The sequence below is a fragment of the Brassica napus genome, chromosome C3, assembly GCF_020379485.1.
Source record: "Brassica napus cultivar Da-Ae chromosome C3, Da-Ae, whole genome shotgun sequence".
Taxonomy (NCBI): Eukaryota; Viridiplantae; Streptophyta; class Magnoliopsida; order Brassicales; family Brassicaceae; genus Brassica; species Brassica napus.
Window position 1 is genome coordinate 2,413,225 of NC_063446.1, and position 27,585 is coordinate 2,440,809.

Sequence of the window (27,585 nt, forward strand, 5' to 3'; positions counted from 1 at the left end):
AACTAACAACAAACTTGATTACTTTGGTGAAAGTGCAAGCATATATATTTTTTTTTTTTGGGAACAAGATTTGTCATTGAATATTTTATAGTTTTGGCCAATGAATATATCCTTTAATAACAGAAAAAACCGTAACTGATCTGAGAGAAAATATTATACTCCTATGCAAGAAGTTATTGATTGCTGATGCATGCAAAACATATGAAGCGTATTCTCTAAGTTGTATATATATACGAATATACAAAGTCAAATCATATTATACAGTTACGCAATTTTATCTATGAAATATATGTTGACAAAAGAGTTCAATATGTTTGCAACTTTACTATACTGTCTTCATTGTATCGCACGTTCATGTACACTGTTGCATTACACTATATATGTATATTCCAGTTACAGCTTCACATTATGTTCTTGCACGAGGAGAACTAAAGATTCAATTACATAGTACCCATTTGTGAAATAACATCATTGTTGTCGGACCATCACCCTCCTCCACCCCCCCACCCCCCCACCCCCGCTTTCGATTGTATTTGTATACAAACGCCGTACCAGCACCGACGATGCCATTCCATATTATAGCTTGTACATTATATAATACTTGCAGCCGTTTTCAAAAACGCGGTTGTATTATCTAGTGCATGCCTTCTATTGGTAAGGTTCGTCTATGGCATACTGCTATACTTTTTATAGCCTCCAAGTGTACAATTTGGGCCGAATTTTTATTTACTTGTTATTTCTTTTAGTCTTACCCAACGCATGTGTCCTATACTATTTTAAATATTGTATAGTATCAATTGCATAGTATCAGGTTTGATACCATGTAAGCTACTGATGTCCGTCCATATATCTTAAGTTAATTGAACTGTCCATTATATACTGTATCGCTTATAGTTTAGAATGAGGTCAATAGTCTCTAAACACGATGGATGCAAAAGTTTCTTATACATCGCCAATGGAAAATGCCTAACTTTAATCCTTGCCATGAACGAAACATACAGCCTACTTTGACTATGCTATATGGCATATAGTATAATATATTTTAATCATGTTCGCTACATAATGTGACACGCTTATACTCACACGCACACAAGTGAAATGAGAACAATGTCAATGTTTAGCTCTAATTGTCACATTAACTATTCAATGGCTATATTCTTAATTTCTTGAGCTCTTATGAATATTGAGGAAAATCACATTTTTTGAATGCTATTACAGACATTTTCTTTTAAATATTTATGATCCTCAAAATTTTAGATTTGGTCATTTATATATATATATATATATATATATATATATATATATTATATAAAGCTTGGTTCTTATATATTATATAAAGCTTGGTTCTTCAAAGTTGCTAATTAACATGATCGCGACATGTGTCAATAAATGTTTTAAGTAAAAATCATAAATCCTAACACTACAAGAAAACATCAAGGATTCTGAGGGAAAAAATCGTCGGAATTTCGTCGGAATATCGTTATTCCGACGAAATTCCGACGAAACACGTCGTCGGAAATAATTCCTCGGAATTTCTTTTTTCCTCGGAAATCCCTCGGAATTTTCCGACAGAATTCCGAGGAAATAAATTTCCGAGGAAATTCCGAGGATCCCTTGTTTGTCGGAAAAGTCCTCGGAATATACCGAGGGAGAACTTCGTCGGGATAATTCCTCGGAAGTTCATCGATCGATGCGTGTTTGGACATATATACATCGATCGATAGGAGTATACCGACGGACTTTTTCTTCGGTTTATTCCGAGTAATTGTTCCCTCGGTATATTCCGAGGGATCCGTTCCTCGGAATTTTCCGAGGGAGTTGTCCCTCGGAAAATTCCGAGGGAAATGTCCCTCGCTATATTTAAAAAAAAAACAGATCGATTGATGCGTTTTTGTTCAAAAACGCATCGATCGATCTAGTGAAAAATATAATTAATTTCCTCGGAATGTAAAAAATATTAATTTTTTTGAAAAAATAAAATTTCTGAAATTTAAATTCGAAAATATGAAATTAAAAGTAAAATTGAAATCATATTAATTAATATTCAAAGTTTCACAAATAAAAATAAAACATTCTGAGATTGGGGGAAAAAAAAAAACTACGGGTCTGGCACGTCCGGGAACATCTCGTTCGGGTACATCCTCTGCATCATCTCCATCATTTGCTGGTTCAGCCTCCTCAGTGCCTCATAGCCCGCCTGTTGAGCCGCCATCTGGGTCTCCAACAAAGATATACGATCATCTTTGTCCTTCAACTGAGCCGTAAGTACTTCTGGATCAACAAAGGGCGGTGGTGCAGAAGAAGGAGGAACCGACCGGGTGCGACGACCCAAACCGACCAAACGTCCCTTCTTCTTTGGAACCGACTGAATAGAAAAAAGCCAAATTTAGAAATTTAAACCAAGAAATAAATGAATTGAACTTTAAAAAAAAAAAACTTACGGATTCAACGATTTCGTTGATTCGAAACCGGGACAAGTTGGTCGAAGCCGTCGAAGCGTCATCCTCGGTTTGAAGCTGAGACACTTCGTCTACCACCTGAGTTTGGACCAGGTCGACCACGTCCCTCACAAGACGGTCATCAATCTGGCCGGTCTTCTTGTTGGTATACGCCCTCCTTATTAGGGCGAGATCATCAACCGGCTCGCCATCATTTTCTTCCGCCTTGAAAAAAAACATAAAATTAAAGAAACATTAGAAATTAGAAGAAATACACAATAAATTTAAATTCTGAAACTCAAATAATTGAAGAAAAAGCGGTTGAACTTACCATGCGATCTCCGAGAGTGGCAATAGATTGAGCACCCATGTTATGCTTGTAGATGCCCTTCCCTTTACGGTTGCTCCTGCGGTTGGTGGAGTTGGTGGAAGAAGTTTCTTTCGTCTCCTCCTTATCCCAACGCGCACACAACTCCTTCCAGACCGTGTCGTTCATCGACTTTGGGACCTTTTAATTAAAAAAAAAAAGAAAAAGTTTAATAAATTAAAAAATAGTTTAATAAATTAAAAAATTGTTTAATAAATTAAATCGAACCTTATTGATTTCCCACTTCTTCTTCCACTCGTGGATCTGCTTCCCATAGTTGTCCATTATTTTATGGACGAAGTGGTGATAGATAAAGAGCGTCTCATCGGAATTCCAGTTGAACTCTTGCTGAAAAAAAAACACAATTAGTAGAAAATTTATATTAAAGATTAAAAATATAAGTAAAAAATTAGAATACTTACCGCAAACTGACGAAACCACAGAACCTGCTTGTCGGTTGCGAAGTGAGTGAAAGTCGGATGTCCACTGTCGAGGGCCGAGTACATCATACGGTTGATCCATGCGCTGATCCCGTTCCCGGATCGGTTGAACCTTATTAAAAGAACAAACGGTTAATAATGAATCCAAATTTAAAGAAAAAAAAATTTTTAATTACCATGTTTGACCCCGTCCATGTGGATATGGAGTGAGATACGGAAGATGGTCACGACCGGGCTGTTGAACCAACTCCGCAACCCTCATCACTCCCGGAGGACCCGGAGGAACAGGAGCGGATGCAGCAGCGGGAGCGAGAGGAGCATGAGCGGGTGCAGCAGAGGGAGATGTATGGTTGGAGCTGTGGGGCGAAGGGGAATCCTGAAAATGGCTGGAATCCCGAGACTGGCTCCCCGTACCACCACGACCACGACGCTGTCGAGGCCGGGTCTGATCATCATGAGACCTGTAAATTAAAAAAATATATTTAATAAATACAGAAATATATAAATTAATTTTTTTTATTAAACAAAAATCTCAAATAATTTAATCACAGAAAAAGATTTATATATATTAAATTTTTTTAATAAATATATAAAAATAGTTCTAATAAACAAAAAATAGTTTTAATAAATAAAAATTGTTTAATAATTACAAAAAAAATAGTTTTAATAATATATATATATGAAAAATATTTTTAAATCCCAAATAATAGTATTTAATCACAAAAAAAGTTTTATAGATATTTAAAATGTTTTGTAAAATCCAAAAAATCGAATTTATATAGAAATTTTTTTTTGTAAAATCCAAAAAATCGAATTTATATAGAAAAATCGTTTTGTAAAATACAAAAATCGATTTTATATACAAAAATCGATTTTATAAATACAAAAATAAAAAAATTATAAAAAAATTCTAAATCAATTCAACAAAACAAATTATTCAACCAAATCACAATTCTAAACCTATTATACAACCAAATCACAATCCTAACCAATCACCCTAACAAAAATCTATCAAAACTACACAAAAACCTAACAAATAGAACCTAAGAGAGTGGGATAGGGTCCTTACATGGTTTGTGTAAGAGAAGAGGGAGATCGCCGGAGATATCGTCGGATTTCAGGGGGAAATCGCCGGAGAGAAAGAGAGGAGTCGCGCAGAGGAAGAAGAGAGAAATGGGGAAGAAGAAGGAGCTCGTGGTTATAAAACCTAGGGTCCGACGGACATTATCCGTCGGAATTCCGTCGGAATTCTAATTTCAATTTTCGCGAAATATTTGCCCGGTAAAATGAAAATATTCCGAGGAAATTTCGACAGATAGTAAAATATCCGTCGGAATTTCCTCGGAATATTCCGAGGAAATACCGAGGAACTAGTGTTTGGGGTTTCAAAACATCAATTTTTTTTGCCGTATTTCATTTCTTATACAATTGTAATGCATACCATTGAGGATTCTTTGTATACATGAGCATAAACCATGAAATAACAAATTTCAAAACTAATTGAAAGTATTCCCTTTACCGTTCATTAAAAGGTATAAGTGTTTCTCTTATGTTGCGAGATTTCGTTCATACAATCGGAAAAGTGTTAATTATACGGTAAGGAACAAATTTTGACTTCATAATGAACGTAAGACACTTAATAAGGGTTATATAGGTGTTATTCAAACGGCAAAACGTTGTTTTCGGTTTAAAAACCCTATTTCCTCGGAATTTCCTCGGATTATTCCGAGGGAACTCCGAGGAAAACCTCTTCTTCCTAGGAATTTCCTCGGAATATTCCGAGGAAATTCCGACGAACTAGTGTTTGGGGTTTCAAAACGTAATTTTTTTAAAAAAAACGCATCGATCGATGCGTTTTTGAACAAAAACAAATCGATCGATCACTAAGATGGACCGGCCCGTAAGATTGTGATCGATCGATGAGAGTATCCCATCGATCGATCGAGAATCTGAATTGTTCCTCGGAATGCCCTCGGAAAATCTTGTATGTTTTTTTTTAAAATGCATCGATCGATGCGTTTTTGAACAAAAACAAATCGATCGATTACTAAGATGGACCGGCCCGTAAGATTGTGATCGATCGATGAGAGTATCCCATCGATCGATCGAGAATCTGAATTGTTCCTCGGAATGCCCTCGGAAAATCTTGTATGTTTTTTTAAAAACGCATCGATCGATGCGTTTTTGAACAAAAACAAATCGATCGATTACTAAGATGGACCGGGCCGTAAGATTGTGATCGATCGATGAGAGTATTCCATCGATCGATCGAGAATCTGAATTGTTCCTCGGAATGCCCTCGGAAAATCTTGTATGTTTTTTTAAAAACGCATCGATCGATGCGTTTTTGAACAAAAACAAATCGATCGATTACTAAGATGGACCGGGCCGTAAGATTGTGATCGATCGATGCGTTATAGAACAAAAACGCATCGATCGATGCGTGTTCGGAAAACAGAATTATAAGGCAAAACCCGACCTTCGGCCTGACTGCTCTACTTTCAGAGGCTGCAGTTGAGTTCCTACCCCCTGCTACCGCACTAGTAGACAAACCATCCTTCTTCACGCCAAAATATCAGACCAAAGGCAAGGGCGTGGTTGATAAAGAAGGACAAGATGAGGCTGCACAAGCCATTCCAGATGATTCACAACCCCATCAGCTACTCCCATCAGACTCCAGCCAGTACAAGCTGCAAGAGCTTCCACCGAACGCCACTTCGCGCCAGCAACAACATTGGAGAGATCAGAGCATAAAGACAAACAACGACATGCTACACAAGATCTGGGCTGCCATTTCACGTATCAGGCCGTGTCGTTGCCAAAAGGATGATGTAGTTCATCGGGACAATTCTCCATCCAGCTCTGGTTCGGGTTCGAGTGGTACACACAGGGTAAGAAAGAGGTCCAAGAGACCCAACGATGCAGGAACATCTGGAGCAGGAGACGAGGAGTAGGAGCTATCACCAGCTATTTTATTTTCTTTTCTATTCTAATGTTTTATGGTCTTATTTTCTGTTAATTTTGAACTGAGTTTTTTTTTAGGTTTCTTAATTATGAGTTCGTATTTCTTTTACATGGTTTCTTTGTTTTATTTGGTTGTGTTTTGTGTAGCTTTTAATTCGTATTCAGCTTTGCCTTGCTAGATAAACCAAATAACTATTATCCGAGGAAAGAGGTTATATCAAGTGTTCCTCGGAATTTCCTCGGTATTTCTTAAAAAAAAAAATAATAATAAGTTCAATGGTAGTCTGTTTCCGAGTCATCATCACCAGATGAATCTGAATCTGGATCTTGGTGAAACTCTCCAATCACTGGTTCATCTTCTACGTGAACGACGGCTTCCTCTCCAAAGTCGGTTAAATCGACTACAAGGTCAACTCCAGCTAAATCTTCTGCTGCACTACAGTTGCCGGATGTGCTTGGTTGTAGTGGGTCTTCCAGCTCAGAACTTCCCTGAACTCGGCCTCTCGGGTTGAGTCTTGTAACAGTAACCCATGGATCATCTCTGTTCCTTACCCGGGGGTACTTGATATAACAAACCTGTAACATTTAGAAAAATTATAAATTAATACACATGATGATGAATCATTCTGAATAATTAACATTTAATTACCTGATCGGTCTGGGAAGCAAGAATGAAAGGATCATAATATTGCAGCTTTCGCCTCGAATTTACTGATGTAACACCAAATGCATCTGTTCTCACACCTCGATCTGGGGTGTTGTCGTGCCAATCACAATAGAAAACAGTACAACGCAATCCAACCATGCCCAAATACTTGATTTCCAAAATCTCATGTATGTGTCCGTAGTATACATCATCTCCTGTTGCAGAACAAACGCCAGCATCATAAGTCGTACTCGAACGTCTCCTCTTCTGAGTTGTGAATGCATATCCTCGAGTACAAAATCTCGGATATGACTTCACAACAAAGTTTGGTCCAACGACCATCTCACGTATCCAATCGTCAAATATTTTACCTCTGGCCAAACCAGCAGACACCTATTAATAGCACATATATATATATATATATATTATATCAATAAATGTTAATTAGTATAAATATGTGATAAAATATATTTTAATTTGTTTAAAGCACTCACATAAGTAAACATCCATCCAGTAAATTCTCTCTGCTTCATTTCTTCTAGTTCGTCCTATGTGGCGTATCTATACTCGAACCGCTTTTCTGCCATGAAAATCTATGATGACAATAATGTAATTAATTAAGATTTAAATTTCAACTTGTTAAAATAAAAATTTGTAAGCTCATTTATTTACCTCTCATATTGAAGAACGTCTTCGCAGTTGGTGAGCAAATATGTTTGCAAATGACTGAGCTCCTGCTCAGTAAGTCGACGGTCCTTTGGCTTTCCGCTAAGTCGTCCAACGTCTGTGAAAATGTCTGGAACCGTAACATGATATGTTGCCCTTTCGCCTCTATCATCATGCTGAGCAGGTCTTCTGTTTTTGGTCTGAACTTCTGCTGGAAAGTAGTACTCGGCAATATTTGAAGTTTCTTCATTGATCATATGTGCGACTATAGAACCTTCCACCCTACTTAAATTTTTCACCATCTTCTTCAAATGGAACATATACCGCTCATACAGATACATCCATCTATACTGCACAGGACAACCAAGTTCCAATTCTCTTGCCAGGTGAATAACAAGATGCTCCATAACATCAAAAAATGAGGGAGGAAATATCTTCTCAAGGTTGCACTGAATCACGGCTATGTTAGTCTTCAAATTTTCAATACCTTCAAGAGTCACTGATCTCGTGCTTAAATCGCGGAAGAAACCACTTATCCCTGCAATTGCTTCATGAACATTTCGTGGTAATAGTTCCTTGAAGGCGAACGGAAGGAGGCGCTGCATCATTACATGGCAATCGTGGCTTTTCAAGCCAGTAAACTTTCCTTCCTTTCTGTCGATACAGTTACGCAAATTTGATGCGTAACCGTCTGGAAATTCTACATCGTTTGAAATCCAATCAAAGAACGCATCTTTTCCCGCTGCATCAAGTCGGTATATGGGAAAAGGAGCCCTACCATTCTCATCAACATGAAGTTCTGAACGAGCACATATATCGACTAAATCCAGTCTTGACTTCAAATTATCCTTTGTTTTACCTTGAATATTAAGGATCGTGTTCATGAGATTGTCAAAAAAGTTCTTCTCAATATGCATGACATCTTAATTATGCCTTAGCAGATGATCCTCCCAGTATGGCAGATCCCAGAAAATACTTTTTTGTGCCAGTTATGTAGTTCTCCAACAGCATCTACCGGAAAACGCTCATGTCCACCGACTTCTGGCGTCCTTTCTGCACCAAAATCTCTTAGTTGTATCTTCAAATCTTTCCCACAAATTTCCGGAGGTGGACTGTCAAACACCCTCTTGTTCTTCGTAAAGAAATTCCTACTCCTACGATATGGATGATCAGGTGGTAGGAATCTCCTGTGACAGTCAAACCAACACGTTTTCCTTCCGTTCTTTAGTTGGAAAGCATCAGTGTTATCTTGACAATATGGACATGATAGCCTTCCATGCGTTGTCCATCCAGACAACATACCATATGCTGGAAAATCACTTATTGTCCACATTAGTACTGCCCGCATTTGAAAGTTTTTTTTACACGAAACATCGTATGTTTCAGCACCTTGAGCCCATAGTTATTGCAACTCATATATTAGTGGCTGAAGAAACACATCAAGTGATCTCTTAGGATGCTCTGGTCCGGGAACGAGAATCGAGAGAAACAAAAACTCTCGTCGCAAGCACAAGTTTGGGGGGAGGTTGTATGGTGTAAGAATGACAGGCCATAGAGAATACTGTCTTCCACTCTTGCCAAACGGACTGAAACCATCAGTACATAATCCAAGGTAGACATTTCTTCTCTCATACGCAAAGTCGGGATACTTTGATTGGAAATGCTTCCACGCTTTTGCATCTGAAGGATGTCTGATCTCACCATCTGTTGAGTGCTCCGCATGCCATCTCATTGGTTGCGCTGTGCGTTCAGACAGATACAACCTCTGCAACCTTTCCGTCAAAAGTAAATACCACATCCTTTTATATGGCACTGGAACTCTTCCACTCGTATCTTTATAACGAGGCTTTCCACAAAATTTGCATGTAACCCGCTGTTCATCCGCCCTCCTATAAATCATGCAGTTGTCGCTGCATACATCTATTACCTGATACGATAAACCAAGACCAGCTACGAGTTTCTGAACCTCGTAGTATGAACCATGAGCTACATTATCCTCGGGTAGAATACCTTTTACAAAATCAGCAATCGCATCCACACAGTCTTCAGCCAAATTATAATCTGTTTTAATGCCCATCAATCTTGTAGCAGATGATAAAGCTGAATGACCATCTCTGCAACCTTCGTACAATGGTTGCTTTCCAGCATCCAACATATCATAAAATCTCCTAGCTTCTGCATTGGGTAAATCTTCCCCTCTAAAATGATCATTTACCATCTGCTCAGTACCTACACCATAATCTACATCCGTTCTAATTGGTTCTTCTAATCTAACCGCTGGCTAAGGTTCACTAGTACTACCATGTTCATAATCAGTTTCCCCATGATGATACCAAATTTTGTAACTTCGTGTAAACCCACTCAAATATAGATGAGTCCAAACATCCCACTCTTTAATAACCTTTCTATTTTTACAATTAGAGCAAGGACATCTTAACATACCTGTTTTTGCTTCCGGTTGTCGGTGAACTAACCCCATGAATTCAGTTATACCTCGTTGGTATTCTTCCGTAAGCAATCTCGTGTTCGGATCCAAATGAGGTCGATCGATCCAAGAACGAAAATAATTTGAAGAAGACATATTTTTTATGAATCAAATTCGTGTGTAAATAGAGTAAGAGGGAGGATGAAGATATGAAGTGAATGAAGAGGAAGAGGAGTGCTTGTATTTATAGTTTAAATCCTGCCGACATACCGAGGAAATTCCGACGGAATTCCGACGGACAAAACTAGTTCGTCGGAATTTCCTCGGAATTTTGTAAAATCCCCCAACGGCTCTCCAACGGCTATAATATTTCCTCGGAATTCATCTGTTTTTTCCGAGGAACACAGTTTTCCTCGGAATTTCCCCGGAATATTCCGACGGACTGTAATTTCCTCGGAATTCCGTCGGTATATTCCGAGGAAATTCCGAAGAAACCCAATTTTGTGTTTCCTCGGAATTTCCTCGGAAATTCCTCGGTATATTCCGAGGATTTCATTTTCCGTCGGAATGTCCGTCAGAATATCGATGTTTTCTTGTAGTGTAAACATAAGAAAATTATTTAATAAAAATCATAAAGTAAAACTAACTATAAAATAAGTAATACTTATTTTTTAAAGCCTAAACAAAAGAAAATTGTAAAAGTATTACTATTATTTTAATATAAATAACAAACTTTCATTTCTTATTATATAAAGCTTGATTCTTCAAAGTTGCTAATTAACATGATCGCGACATGTGTCAATAATTTTTTTAAGTAAAAATCATAAATCCTAACCATAAGAAAATTATTTAATAAAAATCATAAAGTAAAACTAACTATAAAATAAGTAATACTTATTTTTTAAAGCCTAAACAAAAGAAAATTGTAAAAGTATTACTATTATTTTAATATAAATAACAAACTTTCCTTTTTATAGATAATTGTATGTTAAAAATTATAAACCGAAAAATAGCTACAAATATCTCACAACTATATTTAGGTTTAAGCTTCCACATATTATTTTCACAAAACGAAATATTATTTACGAGAAAAGTATTACCTAAGTATTTTTTTTTAATTTCTTGATACAACTCATTTTTTTTTATAATTTTCATACATTTTATGATGCTAATGCAATTTTTTTTTTTCAATTATGATGTGTTGTCGTACATGAGTATGTGTGAATATGAAAAATATGAAAATATGTGTTTGTACGTATAAGATAAAACATAAAATAAGTTAAAAATAAATTAGTTGTTTAAAAATTTTAAACAAAAACGAATTATAGTATCCTACCAATACAAGAATTTTTTTAATGAAAACTATTAAATAAAAAATAATTATAAAATAAGTACGTTTCCTTTTTTAAAAGTCTAAATAAAATAAAATTGTAAAAATGATTTTTCTTATAGATAACTAGCTTTCTTTTTTCATAGGTAATTTTGTGTTAAAAAAAATTATAAACCAAAATAATTTCAAATATCTCACCCGATATGATTGTTACATGTGCCAATAAAAAATTTAATTTTTAATGTGTCAATAAAAACCTGCCATTATGTGAAAATAACTTCTTCTTTTTTCCTAAAATCCTAAATTAAAGAGATTTGTGAAATAAGTTTTCCTTTTTTAATATTGACCAAATAAGATTGTTTTTCTTTTTCAAAAAAGCAAATCCTTACAAAAGATAATTATAAAAGTCTATCAAATAGTAATTTTCACTTTTAAAATTTAATGATAAACATGATACTAAAAATTATTTAATTATCAAAGAAAATTGTTACAATATTAGTGATATTAAAAAAACGAATTTTGAAAATATCAACTTTTAAAAATAGTTAATATTAACTGGAAATAATTATTTTCTGATAGTAATTTTATTTTTCTAAATCCTAAACAAAATTAAATTTTAAAATATTATTTAATATTAATTTCCTTTTCTAAAGCCCAAAAAACCGTAAGAGAATATTTGATATATTTTTAAAAAATCATAAACAAAGGAGATTTGTAAATTTTTAAAAAGTTATTTGGTAATGTTTTTAAGAGAGAATTTGATGATGAACATGAAACTTAAAATTACTCCCTCCGTCTAAAATTAGTATAGATACGAATTGTGGAAATAGTATTTTTTAAACTTATTTAATAGTAACTAGAAATAATTAAACATGAGATAATTGTAAAAGTTTATATAATAGTAATATTCCTTTCCTAAAATCCTAAACAGAAAATGTAAAAGTATTTGATATATATATATATATATTTGATTATAAATGAAAAGGAACCTTTTTTAAAAAAAAAATCTAAACAAAAATAAAATTTTAAAATTATTTAATAATAATTAAGAAAATTATTAAGCATCGGATAAGTTTAATAAAATATTAAACTATTACCTAAGAAAGTGTATGATGTTGTCATTGACTGGATTGGTCTTATTTAACTTTTAAATTTTTTTATTCTAATTCTTAATTCAGGTTGGGTTGAGTTTAAAGTTATAGGTATGAATGTTTTCTCTACCACTAAGTAGAAAGTTGATAAAAATTCACCTGCATACCATGATTATAAAATACAAATATTAACTGAAATTTATGTGTAAAAACGAGTTTTTAATTATAAAATAAGTATCACACAATATATGCAAAAACAATCCTAAAAATATAATAAAATGATTTATTACTTTTTTCTTTATTAAATTAAAATATCAAACAAAACCCGTTGTAACGCACGGACTCATATCTAGTATATATATAAAGTATAGCTTTTGGCATGAACTGAACGTTCGTCATAAGAAGATATAAGAATATGATGGTTACCAACTTAACTCTAATACTATAATTATATAATATAATAATACTAATTACATAAAAAAAACGAAAATAATAATAATGGAGGTAGGTCTATAAGCCGGAAAGAAAATTCGGATAGAAAACCAACGGAATTTCCGTGATGCACATTAATAGAAAAATGGTCATCATATCATATTACATTCACATTATTTTATATAATTCAATTAATCATTACATAAAAATTGGGATAAAATAATGAGAATTTGTACTCCATACACACAACATTTACCCTATTTGCACTCCGTAACTTATTTCCCCCCAATTTTCTTTCCCACGTCATTACCAATTTTCCCTCATTCTATGATATCCCAATTTGTTTAGTATATTAATTTGCTCAGAAATAATTGGCAAACTGGCGAGAATGTAATGATTGGCCCACGCTAAAACGTCGTCGTAACGAAGCTCCCATCATCAATCGAAAACGGCATCGTTTCGGGTGGCTCACACTTGTCTCCATCGTTTCTCTCTTTATTTACCACCCCCCCCCACCACCAACAGCCTTTCATCTCTCTCCGGTTGACCCGATAAAGTTCTCTAGCAGAGACGCACGGATCTCTCTCTCTCTCTCTCTTCTTCGTAGATCTGCTCGTTATCGAACCTCCGTATTACGTCATCTGAGGTACGTTCCCCTTCTTCTTCCTTTTCTTGAAAATCGAATTTGGTCAAAGCTAGGGTTTGATCTTCATCTGATTATCGCAGATCGGAACCTCTCGTTCTCAGATCTATGCTGTGTTACCAGATCTGTAATTATAATGGCGGAGACTCTCAAAGAAGACTCAATCACGATTCGGGAGGTCTGGAACGACAACCTCCTCGAGGAATTCGCGCTAATCCGTGAGATCGTCGACAAATTCACCTACGTCGCGATGGACACGGAGTTCCCCGGCGTGGTCCTCAAGCCCGTCGAGACCTTCAAGCACAACAGCGACCTCAACTACCGCACCCTCAAGGAGAACGTCGACCTCCTCAAGCTCATCCAAGTCGGCCTCACCTTCTCCGACGAGGACGGCAACCTCCCCACCTGCGGCACCGACAAGTTCTGCGTCTGGCAGTTCAACTTCCGCGAGTTCAACATAGGTGAAGACATCTACGCGAGCGAGTCCATCGAGCTTCTCCGCCAGTGCGGGATCGATTTCAAGAAGAACGTCGAGAGCGGGATCGACGTGGCTCGCTTCGGGGAGCTCATGATGTCGTCTGGGATTGTGTTGAACGATTCCATCTCGTGGGTTACTTTTCACGGAGGTTATGATTTTGGTTATTTGGTGAAGCTGCTGACGTGTAAGGAGCTGCCGGTCAAGCAGGCGGATTTCTTCAAGCTGTTGTATGTGTACTTCCCCACGGTTTATGATATCAAGCATTTGATGACGTTCTGCAACGGGCTGTTTGGAGGGTTGAACAGGCTCGCGGAGCTTATGGGTGTGGAGAGAGTTGGGGTTTGTCATCAGGCGGGGTCGGATAGCTTGCTTACGTTGGGGTCGTTTAGGAAGCTTAAGGAGCGGTATTTCCCTGGGTCGACTGAGAGATACACTGGTGTGTTGTATGGTCTAGGTGTGGAAGATGATGGTACTAATGTTGCTAATTAAGAGGAAAATAATAAAGCAAGCTTAATTATTGAGAGAAGTGGATTATTAGGTTTTAGGATTTGTGAGTGTGAAGAAGACCAATTAGAACTTGTCTGTGTGTAAATTGGCAAAATTTGGTTTTAGTGACTCTTGTGTCTTTGTTGTTCTGTCTTTCAGAAAAACCCCCCCTTTGATCAAATTAGGGGTTTTTGTTTAGCTTTGAGTTTCTGAATGTATATCATCTCAGCTACCCGTTTCATTAATAAATAATCCCCAAATTATAATTTTATTTTGCTTTCTTGTTCTTAGTAATGGCTTTGCATACCAGACTTATATAACTTGCTAGTTATAGATTAAGTTAGATTAACTTGCTTGGCAGATCATTGTTATTGGTACATTCAAGACGATCACTTCAAGAATTGGTTAACAATGTCCCTTGTTAAACTACTTTGGCTTCATCCAAAACAAGGCATCGATTCAAATTGATAAACAAAGAAGCTTCATTAATAATTAAAAGATTATATCATTGTTTTGGTCTAACATGTACTTTGAAAAAAAGAAAAACCAAAGGGAAAAGCCAAAGATAAACTAATCATAATCTAAACCGAATAGGGGAAAACTACATCTTAAGCACGTTCTCCACGAATCCTTCTGGCCAATTGAATATCCTTGGGCATGATGGTAACCCTCTTAGCGTGAATGGCACAGAGATTGGTGTCCTCGAACAGACCCACAAGATAAGCCTCCGCAGCCTCCTGAAGAGCTAAAACAGCGTGGCTCTGAAACCTCAGATCCGTCTTAAAGTCCTGAGCAATCTCGCGAACAAGACGCTGGAACGGGAGTTTACGGATCAGCAACTCCGTACTCTTCTGGTACTTTCTAATCTCACGAAGAGCCACGGTTCCTGGACGGTAACGGTGAGGCTTCTTCACTCCTCCGGTGGTCGGTGCAGACTTCCTCGCCGCCTGTGTAAAAGAAATTCGTTAGAGACAAAGATCACAAACTTCAAATTAAACCCAAATTCGAGAAACCCAGATCGTCTACGTTCATAATGTGCCCAATTCAACCTAAATCGAGAACCCTAGATTCGATTTCAATTACAAAGGTAGAGAAGATCGAAAGAACAAACCTTGGTGGCGAGCTGCTTCCTGGGAGCTTTTCCTCCGGTGGACTTTCTTGCGGTTTGTTTCGTACGAGCCATTGTCTTCTTCTCAAAGATGCGAACTTTTTGAGGATTCGAAGAAAGTTGCAAGATGCGAGATTTGTTTGATGAGAAACAGTAAAAAGGTTGTCTCGTATATATAGATGATGTTTGGTCGGTTAATTTTGGGAGATACAGAAGAAGTACGAAGTTAATATCTTCGACGGTCCAGATCTGTTCAATGATTTAGATAGCTGATGTGGCAATTAGCGCCTTCGCTTTTAATTGGCTCAATTCTTGAAATGATTGATGACGTGGAGAGATATGTGTTTTTTGAAGTTTGGAGTGATGTTAATTTCGAATCATTCGTTCGTAATTAGAATCTTGGGCAGAGACGTGTTTCTCGACTCTGATTAGACAAGCTCCGGTTCGGTTTCGAAATCAATTAAATTTTGGGTCACGTCCGGTTCTGTTTTGAAAACGCATTTAAATTTTAAAACTCGAAACTCGGTTTTAATTACTTCTCCTTCACTCAGAAGAGACGGCGCCAAATCGCGGTAACTTTTTATTCTCCGATGGCTTCGACATTCGTCGCTCTCCATGATAGTTAACCAAATAAGTTCAAGTAGAGCTTACGTTGTGATATCTTACCTGTTAAAACATTGTTTGTGATTTGATGTCACTTCGTTGATTATTGTTAGGCTAGTAGAGTAATGGAGAAACATAACTCATTACATAGAAAGACGAGGGTGTGGATGCAATGTTGTCGTAAGCTAAAAGTATTTTTGAATTACGAGGAGGTTCGGACGAAGCCCTAATCACATCATGTAATATATATTAGTTTCGTCAATAAAGTATTAATGTTTTTGCTTCCGTGTTCGTAGTAGTAATGGCATTGTAATTGTAACTTCTGAGTCGTCAAACTAGACAATGTTCATGGATGGCTGCTAGTTAGACTGAAAAGAAAGTCAAGTAGTACAAGAGTTGGTACGTGCACTCGAACCTATGTACATCTTTCAACAATTCTACAAGCATGATTCAAAACGATAAATCAATGATAATCGTTTAAAAAAAATATACCAATATTTTTTTTTTATACCAATATTTTGATCAAAAGAGCTCTTGAAAGTTTAATAACATGCAACGTAATCTAAAGTTGAAGAAATAAACATGAATTTGAGATTTCCAAACGAAGCCATCTCTTGATGCGGTCCGCAATTTCATGTTCGTGTCATTTGAGGCCACTCTTTTCAAAACACTATGCTCAGGCCAGTATAATCAGTTTTTGTTGATAGCATTGCAATAATGGACTCTTGAAATTATTAACACCTGAGCCAAGCTCACTAGTATATCTACTGTAATTAAGTAGCAACTGCTCTCATAAATAAAGCTTTATGGTATCAGTTTAGAAATGTATCTATGTTAAGAAAAGTTTAAATATTTTTCACTAATGGAATACTAGATCTGCGTAATTCTGAAGTAATTGATGGCCAGCCCGAAATAAAAACAAAAGTAAAGTAGTGACAATGGGTATTGCCTCTCTCTATTGGCTCGGCCCAACATTTTATAACAACAAGGTTGGTTTTAAAATATTTCTAAACAACATTCTTGAATACAGCTAAGTTGAGTCACATTGGATTCCGAGGGTAATGGAATCCAGAAAATAAGAAAAGATAAACTATGTGCTATTTCAGAATGGCCTAAGATTCCCAAATAGATGTCAAATGCATAACTAAAAGTAGGCAAACAATGTGGACAGATATGGACAACACAAAGAAGCATTGAAGATGAACGCAGAAGAGTGGAGAAGTGGTCCATTATAGAATTTAATTGCATTTTGAAAGTGCTTTTTTTTTTTGTGTGTCTGTGGTCCAATTTTGGAAGTGAACAAAGCCTAACTTTGGGGTTCTTAAGAGAAGCAGACAAATTTCCTTCTCCTAGTTTTACCATGACATTATAAAAATATATGTAACATGTTTTAACACTTCATTTAGATAGTTATACTTATTTCTAAAAGCATATTTGGAATGAATCGAGTGAGACAGATATACATCACTAGATTCACTAGAACATACGACTCATAGCTGATTTATCTACAGATTTTTTTCCCCACTTTTTATAAAGAAAGAAGACTAGTAATACCATTTATCTTTCATTGGTCAAGAGACGAAACACAAAACAACTATTACTATTAAAAAAAACACTTCCCAAAGTTTTTCACTTCCAAAATATATAAAACAAAGTTTGAAAAAATGACAAAACATATTACCAGTCATAACTGTATTCTCTTAACAAATAATTAACGGTTGTGTCTAATCACCAAAACCAAAAAGAACTTGATGAGTAGGACGAAGAAACCAAATACTTTTTTCAGCTATGTGGATAAACCCAATCTCTCCCTCTCTATCGTTCACCCGGGACCAAGCCACCTTTAATCTTCTACGGTTTGTCTACTTTGAAACGTTTCTATCTTCTTCTTTTCTTTTTTGGTTGGATAGTTTTAACCTTTTCCTTACTTTCTCTATTATTTGATATGATCATTTAGAGTTCCTAAAATCATGGTGGTTTTGGGCTACAGTACTTTTCTGTTCTTTTTTTAATTGGAGCAAAGATCTGAATATTATAATGTTTTGATAAATGAGCTGATGTAGGAATTTTTAAATCATTGACTAACAAACAACTTTCCAAATCAATGAACATGTTCTCAACAGTGTTATGAACGTTATGAGACAAACGAAATTCAATCGAAAAACATTCGTGGCCGCTTGTCTATGTATATAATTATGCCTGCAAAGACATGGAGGAACAACTTTGGCAGCGTTGCAAAGCAAAGTGAAAGATGAGGATAAAACATCGGGGACGTTCCATCATTTTCGTACATGAACCTGACATAAAGCTTCCTATGTTCTTTCTTTAATCTTTCTTTCTTTATAATATATGAAGTATTTGTGCTTTTCTAACTAATAATGTGTCGATGTTATTATTGTCTATGTTGTTAGCTAGTTTTTTAGTCTTCATTGATCACAAGCCAAGCGTATAACAACTAAATTAGCAAAAACAAAGCACCCCTATCCAAGGCCGGCTGAGGAGGGGACAACCGGTGCGACCATCCCGGATCTAAGCCTGTGTCCTCCGTATATTAATAGTTAAGAGGTCCAATTTTTTTAAAAAACCTATATTTTTATATTAAAAAAATTATAAATATAATAAATAAAATTGAAAAGGGTCCAAAAATATTTAATATACATATAATTTTATTTTCATCACAAAATATACAAAATATTACTGATTAAATTTTAGAAATATTTTAAACATTACCTGAATATAAATTTTTGAGAATAAAAAAATATTTTTTGCCATAAGGTCCATAACAATGTTAACCCGGTCCTACCCCTATTAAATGAAACCTAACAACATAGACAACAATGGAGCTGCTACATAACCATCGTCCCCTTATCAGCCTCATTGTCTTTCCATGAATAATTTTGTAAGAAAAATAATAGTTTTCATTTTAAGATGGATGGAGAGATAAGTCTAGTGTATAAATTTAGGAGCATTTTGATAATTACCAATCTATAATCTTCAGCTTAAAATTTAAGTACCTAGCTAGTCTAATTCACAATATGTTTCTAATGTTTATTTAAGTATTTGACATAATTCATATTTGCTGGAAACAAAAAGGCACCATAATTAATTATGGTTATTTGCTCTGAGATGCCCTTTTTTGTCTTGTGATCGATATATACAATTAAATTGTGATAGTTGACATATGACCAGCAATCCCTATGAGCATCACATACATCCCTGTTTGTAGGCTAATATCATTATATTATAAACTCGACATATTATAAGTTCCATATTATATACTAATTGGGAAAATAATGTTAATAATAATGTCAGTTAAATACCAGAATCTGTCGGAAACCACTCTTTTTTGGGTCCGAGTTTAGTGTTTTCAACATTTTCTTTAGACCATCTCAAATGTATTCTTCAATTTTCTCTCCAATGTATTTCTCTATTTTTTCTCTATAAAGGAATATTCTTAAAAGATTTTTTTTTATTTTATAAATAAACATTTAACTTATAAATGTTGCAAATTAACCCATTTATTATAACTTTTAATTTTTTTCATAAAATTGCAATATTATTTAAATTAAACATTTTATTAAAAATGACATTAGAAAATAATAATAAAACAAAATAGACATTATCTAACCATCTCATTACTATATTTTCCCATAAATGGTCAATTAATACATTCCGAAGTGAGAAATGAGCTTCTTTATTTTTGATTTTTCTGAATCAACTTAGAAACTCTTGGAACCGATTATCTTCATCATCTGGTATTTGGACTTCTAGTGGTGGAGCTTCTCTTCCAATACACTATAAGAAAGAAATAAACAATTCTTAGAGAACCTAAAGAAGTCAAGTGAACAAAGACAAACATCAGTTGGAGATTCAAAGACAAAATTTTGCTTTAAAACAGATGAAGGAAATTTTTTTTTTTTTGTGACGTAAATTCCATTGTCTGTGAACATTTCCAAGTAAAGAAAGCACATATTTTACAAAAGCGCAGTCACTAGCAACAAAATAAGCAAACTCCTCCTCCACCCACGTCGTTTGGACAATATTTTAACATTTTTTGTGGATCCGGAAGTAATTTACCGGAGTATTAAGTTGTTTCAACATGTTGTATTGATTAATATTTAAGTATTAAGTTGTTTCAATATTTAAGTTTAATTTTAATATGTTATCAATATGTAAAATTATGTTAAACTTTTAATAATTAAATTTAAATTAATAGTTTTAATTATCAATATAAAATTTTAGATATCATTCATTAAATAAAAAGTCTGACTTTAAATTAAATAATTAGTATGTAAACATAAAATAATTAGATATCTTTTTATTTATTTTATTTATATATAAAAATTAAAAATTAGTATGTAAACAAAAATCTGTGCATTTATATGTTAAAATTGTATTTCTTCGTAAACATGTATTTTAGTTATAATCACAAAAGTTAAATGACTACTTTGTAAATAAAAAAGCACATCTCTATTATAGAGGAATGCTATTTTTTCCCCTAAATATAGAGGAAAAAATAGCAATCTCTATTATAGGGAAAGAAATAGAGGTGGGTTGGAGTAGATTTTTCTCTATTATAGCATATAGAGGCAAATATAAGGGTGGGTTGGAGATGTTTAGTAGATTTATAGACTTGTGAAATTATTAAAAAGAAAAAAAAAGAAGAACATATATATTTGATTGAAAAAACAAGAAAAGATAGACAATTGATGGTTTTTGTTAACAACCACACTGTCATTTACTAAAAAATATTAATAATTTTGTTTATGTCGCTAATATGGACAGCATAAGGCGATGATTGGTAAGTGATGTAGCTTTATATTTTTTGCTGTAGAATTTAATCTGTAGATGTATTTGCTGTAACTTTTCTTGCTGTAGATTTCTAAAGCACTAATTTTTTGCTTTGGAAATAAAGCTTTTTACAGCCATATTTTGATTTTGCAGAGATTTTTTTGCTGTGAGTTTTTTAAGGAAATCAAAACTCGATTGATTGACATATATAGCTGTGGACTAAATTTTAGCTGTCCAGAGCATCTACAGTCCCAACCAATATCTCCTAAATCTCTGATTAAGATTCTCCCTACTACGGTACCAGCCTACTCTCATCTTGGTCCGGAGACAATAAACATGAGTAGGTCCAAATCCATTTTCAAGAAAAATCTTAGTATGTATTATTTGCGTAACATTTATGTTAATGTGAGTGATTAATAGTTTGTAGGTTAATATTTAATTAAGAAAAAGAAAGAAAAACAATACTCCAGAGGAGAGTAGTCATTACTATTCAAATTAGTCGAGCCGTGAAACATAGGGCACTTCATGTGGGGACAAGAGTGGTTATGAAATTGACGAATGTGATCGTTAATGTGACTCCCTTCGTCCACTCACGTGTTAGTTGATTCCACACGAAACACAGACCTGATCACGCCGGATGTTCTCTCGACGCATGTACTACTCTTTGATTAACAATCATCACGCACCTCACTGTTTGGATATTTTTCTTTGTTGTGGTAATTTAGTCGTCGCATTTATCGGCTCTCGCGTGTAAAACGAGAAGCTTGCAAATTTTTTTAAAAATCTAACAATATATTTACTCGCAAGCGAGAAACTTACAAAAATCTATATTTATTAATGCCAGATCTTTGGATGCGGTCAAATGGCTACAAACTCTCATTATTGGGTAGTTTTTTTCTTTAGCAATTATTTGACCACTGGTGACTAGTTTCATATTAATGTCAATTATTGTACCAGTTAAATATAGTTTCCCAAAAATAATTTCACGAATATATTTGACTTTTTATTACATGTATTCATTCTTACATAACGGAGGCTACATTAAAACGGAGCGATTGGTATAAAAGCAAAGTAGTATGATCTGAAAATATCTTAAACAAAGTAGTTAGAGAGAAAGTAGTGGATGTAGAGAGGTTACGACTGGTCCAAGTGTTGTGCTCAAGCATATTAATTAGAAGGCCTCTATACCGATCAACGTAGATATATTTTGATCGTGCAAAGAGTAAGGAGTGTTATCGTTTTAAATCTTTTTTGTACTAATTAGCAACTGATATATGTAATTGAAGTTTTTTTTATCTCATCTATTTGTTTGTTTACGTTTTCAATGCTTCTGATCACATTAAAATTTCATGCTTCTACATTTTATGAACATTTTAATATAGATTTATTTGATATATATACGTGATAACTTTTATTTTATGTATACTAATTTTGGCTGAAGTCATGAGTTCATACCAAAATTAAAAAAATCCATTTTTAATTTACTTTCTGATGGGACTAAAGTTTTCGTACTTTCGATAAGACAGCAACTACGAGCTTAAGTCAAATTTCAGAAACTGGTCCCCACTTCATTTTACTGATTGGTCCCTTATTACAACCAATAATGTAAATGTAATTTGTACGGTTGGATTCTCTTATCTGATCAGCATGCCATTTCTTTTAGGGACCACAGTTAGCTGAAAAGTGCTATCTCGATACGTGTCCATCGATATTTTTGGCCGAGTTTAACGACGTCAGTAATGGTCCCCCTTCCTCCTTGCTTTCGGTTTTCGATTTTCTCTGATTACAACTATTCATGGTCTATAACAAACAAATATCTTTCTTGAGATTATTTAACTTTGCGCCAAACTCTCTGCAGATTATTTAGGGGTTCAACCACTAAAGTTGCTTGGTAAGATACACTTTGTCAAAGTAATTTTGAGTTTTAGTTCTGCAAAACCTATGTTATGTAGTAAAGATGTTGATGTAATATAAACTAGGTATACAAATCTGAAACAGAGCTCAAAAGTTATTCATGGTGATGAAATGAGTTTAACCAATTCATATTGGTTTTGTGCTTATTGGGTTTGCTTTGAAAAGTGAACAACTAGCTAGGGTTCAAACATTTTCAATGCGATTTCATTTTTGCTGAAAATGATGTTTACGTGGTAATAAAACTCGTCTGCTTAACATATTTTGCAAAATAGTTTAGGTTTCGTACAAAAAAAATTGCAGCTAGAAAACAAAAAGAAGTTAAAATGAGTTTCATGAATTCAGTTGCACTAAAAATATAAAAGCAAAGCAGGTATATAGTGAAAGAAAAAGAAAATCCAAAATATTTTCCTCGATAATAGACAGATACCATTTGCTTAGTGACAAAAGATTTAGCCAAGCTACACGGAAGAAAATGGTACAATACTTCCTTTTTATCGCAATTCGTATCAATATCTTATCATACCTTTGCCGTCAACTCCTAACATCTTTTTTTTTTTTTTTTTTTGACAACAACTCCTACCATCTTTATTCTTAAAACGATAGAACTTTTAGTTGTCGCAGTGAATCTTATTACTATGTTACTACTTTAGACCATGATGGAGGTTTTTAAGGTGGGATTTTTAGAGGAATATAAGAATCCGTCTCTTAACTTTTAACTAAAAAAACTAAGAATCGTTTTTAAAACTCTTATTTAAGGGCCGGTTCTTAATTTTTTAGTTAAAAGTTAAGAGACAGTTTCTTATATTCCGTTAAAAACTCCACCTCAAGAACCATTCAATAATCATGCTCTTAGACCTAATCCCACTTTACCACCATCAAAGAATTGGTAACTTAAAGCAAAAAATAAAATAAAAAAAATTGGTAACTAAAATAATAATATATAATAAATTTTAAAATAATAGCTACAGGAATAAATTTCAAACATTCAAACACATACATAGTATTACATACCCAAACGCCAAACCCTTATTTTTCATTGTTGAGATAGCACTTAACACAAGAAAGATCGTCAACGCTGAGAAATCATCTTTTCTTTCTTTCTTTCATCTTTCCCTCTCTGAAACAGAAGATTTTTAAAAAAGAAAACGATGGCGTTTCATAACAATCATTTCAATCACTTCACCGACCAACAACACCAGCCTCCTCTTCCTCCGCCGCCACAGCAGCAGGAACACCATTTCCACGAATCCACACCGCCTAACTGGCTCCTCCGCTCCGACAACAACTTTCTAAACCTCCACACTCCCGCCTCCGCCGCCGCAACAAGCTCCGACTCTCCTTCATCCGCCGCAGCTAACCAGTGGCTCTCTCGTTCCTCCTCCTTCCTCCAACGCGGCGGCGGCGCCAGCAACAATAACGCCGGTTCTGGTGACGCCATGGAAAACATTACCGGCGGAGAGGAGTCTATGATCGGCGAGAATGCGAGGCACAAGGCGGAGATACTCTCTCATCCACTATACGAGCAGCTGTTGTCGGCACACGTGGCGTGCCTGAGGATCGCAACGCCGGTGGATCAGCTTCCGAGGATCGACGCACAGCTCGCTCAGTCGCAGAACGTCGTGGCTAAGTACTCAACGTTAGACGCTGCTTCTCAAGGACTCATCTCCGGTGATGAAAAGGAGCTTGACCACTTCATGGTAACTTAACTTCTCATTCCTTCTCACCAAATCTTAAATTTTTTATTTTATTTCCACTATTTTATTACCTGGCTTTTTTTATCAGACATGGTTTATTTTCTTCGGTTTAGGGAAAATAAAATCAATAATTTCGTTTTGTCTTTTTTAGTTTATAGTTTTCACGGTTTGCAAATTTAACTTGACGATATGTTGGTGTTTTTATATAAATAAATTAGAGAAGAAAGGGAAATTTTCTTTCATAGAAAGGGAAATTTTCTTTCATAGATTTGTACTTTGCACCGACACACATACATAGATATTCAGTGACCTGGTTGGATATAGTATTAGTCAGTTTAAGATTTGGATTTTAGTTTTGTACAGTTGAAATTTGACAACTGATGATTTTACTTAGAGTTGTATATAGTTTGGTTGAACGATACATTGGTTGTAGTTATGGACATATTCTTCTGACATAAACGACATAGTTTGTCATTTTCTGTGTGTATCCCATGTATATATCTTTAGACTTATGATTATTGTCCTATTAAACTTGTTTTGATCTATTGTCTGAAAGATACGTATATCATGCTTTTGTGCAGTCGCATTATGTACTATTGCTATGCTCTTTTAAAGAACAACTGCAACAGCATGTTCGTGTCCATGCAATGGAAGCTGTTATGGCTTGTTGGGAGATTGAGCAGTCTCTTCAAAGCTTCACTGGTTAGTTTTTTGAGAATTCACCTTTTATTTTTAACGCTATTACTGTAACTCTTGTGATGTTATTAGTCAAAAAAAAAAACTCTTGTGATGTGTTGCATTGTAGCATTGACAAAGAATATGTTTTCTATTTCTTTTATTTGTTATTTCATTTCTGTTATATGGTATAGATTTCTTAAGGATTTTCGGTTGTTTGTTGGGTGAGACAGGAGTGTCTCCTGGTGAAGGCACAGGAGCAACAATGTCCGAAGACGAAGATGAGCAAGTAGAAAGTGATGCTCATTTGTTTGATGGAAGCTTAGATGGGTTGGGGTTTGGTCCTCTTGTCCCCACTGAGAGTGAGAGATCCTTGATGGAACGAGTTAGACAAGAACTCAAACATGAACTCAAGCAGGTAACAAATGATATATAAATATTTTCTTCAGTTAGTCTTTATACACATTGTCTCATCTGTTAAGTTACATTGTCCATTATTTGACAATTACTATTATCATTTGTTTTATATAAAGAAAGCTTGTATAGTGACGTACGTCTATTATATATAGCTGATCTAACGATGTGAAATCATGTTTTTGTGAAAAGGGCTACAAGGAGAAAATTGTAGACATAAGAGAGGAGATATTGAGAAAGAGAAGAGCTGGGAAATTACCAGGAGACACCACCTCGGTTCTCAAAGCTTGGTGGCAGTCTCATTCTAAGTGGCCTTACCCTACTGTGAGTCCTTATCCTACTTCTTCAATCACTGACATGGATACGTCTCAAGGGTTTCTTGTTATGTTCTATCCAGCTTGGCTTACATTCGTGACTTCTTCATTTGCCTTCTAATCTCCTAAGTTTTAAATGAATGAGATGACTTTGGCAGGAGGAAGATAAGGCGAGGTTGGTGCAGGAGACGGGTTTGCAGCTCAAACAGATAAACAATTGGTTCATCAATCAAAGAAAGAGGAATTGGCATAGCAATCCATCTTCTTCCACCGCCTCAAAGAACAAACGCAGAAGGTACAAACACACAATTAAACGAATAATGCTAGTGTGACAAAGTGTATAGCTTTTAAATTTATATGTTAGTGTGAACTTGTTTAGGCATGGTTAGATTTAATTTAGTTACATTTTCAAGAAAACATGAAGCATTGAATTTCGGAGATTTGTTTTATGAAGTAATGCAGGTGAAAATAGCGGAAGAGAGCGTTGAAGTCAGTTTGTAGCTGTGCATGGAACGATCCAAAAGCTTGATAGAAGGTTGGAGATACAAAGATAAAACTCCTACACAAAACCAGCGTAGAAAGTATTTTGTGTCTTCATATGTTGTATTAGGGAGCATACAACCCAAAAGACCAAAAAGTAGAAGCATGATTTGTGATATGAGGCTAAGATGGAATTTGTGATAGGATCGTTACTACTATCCCCATTATTATCATATCTTGTGAATAACAAGGAGTTTCTCTTTTAACATTTGTGCAAACTGATTATTAGACGTACTATATAGTATATAGTATACAATTAGAACTACGCGTCTGTGGTCGGGTGGTCAAGGCGTTCCATGGATCTCCAAGGGACCCGAGTTCGAATCCGCACCACAACAAATTTCCACGCTCGTGGCCAGAGCTTTCTCATTCTTTCCGGAGAATGGTTTACCATTTTTTTTAGTATACAATTAGACAATTAGTGGAATCACTTGCTAACCCTAACACAAAATATATATGAAACGACCAACCTATTTACGCCTGATCACATTCCGGAGCTGCAAAGGTTGCCGGCAAATGAACAAAAAATAGACTTTCTCCGCGGTTGACGGTTGTCGAAATTACTAAAAACTTTTTCCATTTGGGCCTGACTATTATCTTCGGTATCATCTCAAGCATCTTAGGCTTCGTATCCATTATGGGCCGAGTTGTCTCTTGACACATCCCATGGGACTCAGTACGCATGGACCTTACTATTATAGTTCAAATGCGTGAACACGGACGTTTCATACGTAGTCCCCTACCTCCAGTAAATTCGATTAATATTTACTAGTGTAAATTTTATTTATTCAGATCGGTTGCACGTAAATCAAACTAGTTTATGAATTTTTGGATTTACTTCAATTCAATTCGTTCTTTTTTTTCATGAAGATTAGCAGACACGGGCTAATAGTGGCAATTCAATAGTAGCAGAAGGGAGTCTCCTTTAACTTTAAGAGACAAAAAGACACAGAGGAATAAGATTGCATGACGTGGTTTTCTGATTGGTCTTTGTCTTCTACTTATATTACAGTAATCTAAGAAGAGTGTTTCTCGATAGCTGGGCCAAAAGGCAGCTGTGTGTTATCTATTACGTAACAGTGACGAAACAGTCATTTCTGTTCTCTTTTGTCCTTATAGATAATAA

At 35.1% G+C, this 27,585-nt stretch overlaps 3 protein-coding genes across 5 annotated transcripts; 2 read left to right on the forward strand and 1 right to left on the reverse strand.

Annotated features, from left to right (window-relative positions):
• Positions 1 to 13,209: 13,209 nt before the first annotated feature.
• Positions 13,210 to 14,677, forward strand: LOC111198017 (probable CCR4-associated factor 1 homolog 10). 2 transcript variants are annotated; one of them, XM_022698584.2, is made up of 2 exons: positions 13,210 to 13,445; positions 13,526 to 14,677. In XM_022698584.2, exon 2 carries the CDS (start codon positions 13,579 to 13,581, stop codon positions 14,407 to 14,409), a length of 831 nt encoding a protein of 276 aa, XP_022554305.1. In that variant the 5' UTR covers positions 13,210 to 13,445; positions 13,526 to 13,578; the 3' UTR covers positions 14,410 to 14,677. The 2 variants fall into 2 exon arrangements, with proteins under 2 accessions (XP_022554305.1, XP_013661889.2); XM_013806435.3 differs by having other exon boundaries at positions 13,322 to 13,445; positions 13,547 to 14,677.
• Positions 14,678 to 14,870: 193 nt separating this feature from the next.
• On the reverse strand, positions 14,871 to 15,712 carry LOC111204266 (histone H3.3). The gene is made up of 2 exons (XM_022698585.2): positions 15,518 to 15,712; positions 14,871 to 15,353 (listed from the first exon to the last, which is right to left on the reverse strand). The coding sequence occupies exons 1-2, from the start codon at positions 15,587 to 15,589 to the stop codon at positions 15,015 to 15,017; spliced, it is 411 nt and encodes a 136-aa protein (XP_022554306.1). The 5' UTR covers positions 15,590 to 15,712; the 3' UTR covers positions 14,871 to 15,014.
• Positions 15,713 to 23,796: 8,084 nt separating this feature from the next.
• LOC111204267 (homeobox protein knotted-1-like 4) lies at positions 23,797 to 26,665 on the forward strand. Of its 2 annotated transcripts, none has more exons than XM_022698587.2 (6): positions 23,797 to 24,519; positions 25,098 to 25,218; positions 25,425 to 25,609; positions 25,798 to 25,929; positions 26,078 to 26,214; positions 26,382 to 26,665. In XM_022698587.2, exons 1-6 carry the CDS (start codon positions 23,971 to 23,973, stop codon positions 26,383 to 26,385), a joined length of 1,128 nt encoding a protein of 375 aa, XP_022554308.1. In that variant the 5' UTR covers positions 23,797 to 23,970; the 3' UTR covers positions 26,386 to 26,665. The 2 variants fall into 2 exon arrangements, with proteins under 2 accessions (XP_022554308.1, XP_013661884.1); XM_013806430.3 differs by having other exon boundaries at positions 23,799 to 24,519; positions 26,374 to 26,665.
• The last annotated feature ends 920 nt before the right edge of the window (positions 26,666 to 27,585 follow it).

Bases quoted from the DNA above. Each gene is read 5' to 3' on its own strand.
- LOC111204266 (XM_022698585.2), bottom strand. From the start codon at position 15,589: ATGGCTCGTACGAAACAAACCGCAAGAAAGTCCACCGGAGGAAAAGCT. The intron at 15,354-15,517 runs GTTTGTTCTTTC...TCTTTTACACAG, and splicing joins GGAAGCAGCTCGCCACCAAG to GCGGCGAGGAAGTCTGCACC.
- LOC111204267 (XM_013806430.3), top strand. From the start codon at position 23,971: ATGGCGTTTCATAACAATCATTTCAATCACTTCACCGACCAACAACAC. The intron at 24,520-25,097 runs GTAACTTAACTT...GCTTTTGTGCAG, and splicing joins AGGAGCTTGACCACTTCATG to TCGCATTATGTACTATTGCT. The intron at 25,930-26,077 runs GTGAGTCCTTAT...TGACTTTGGCAG, and splicing joins CTAAGTGGCCTTACCCTACT to GAGGAAGATAAGGCGAGGTT.
- LOC111198017 (XM_022698584.2), top strand. From the start codon at position 13,579: ATGGCGGAGACTCTCAAAGAAGACTCAATCACGATTCGGGAGGTCTGG.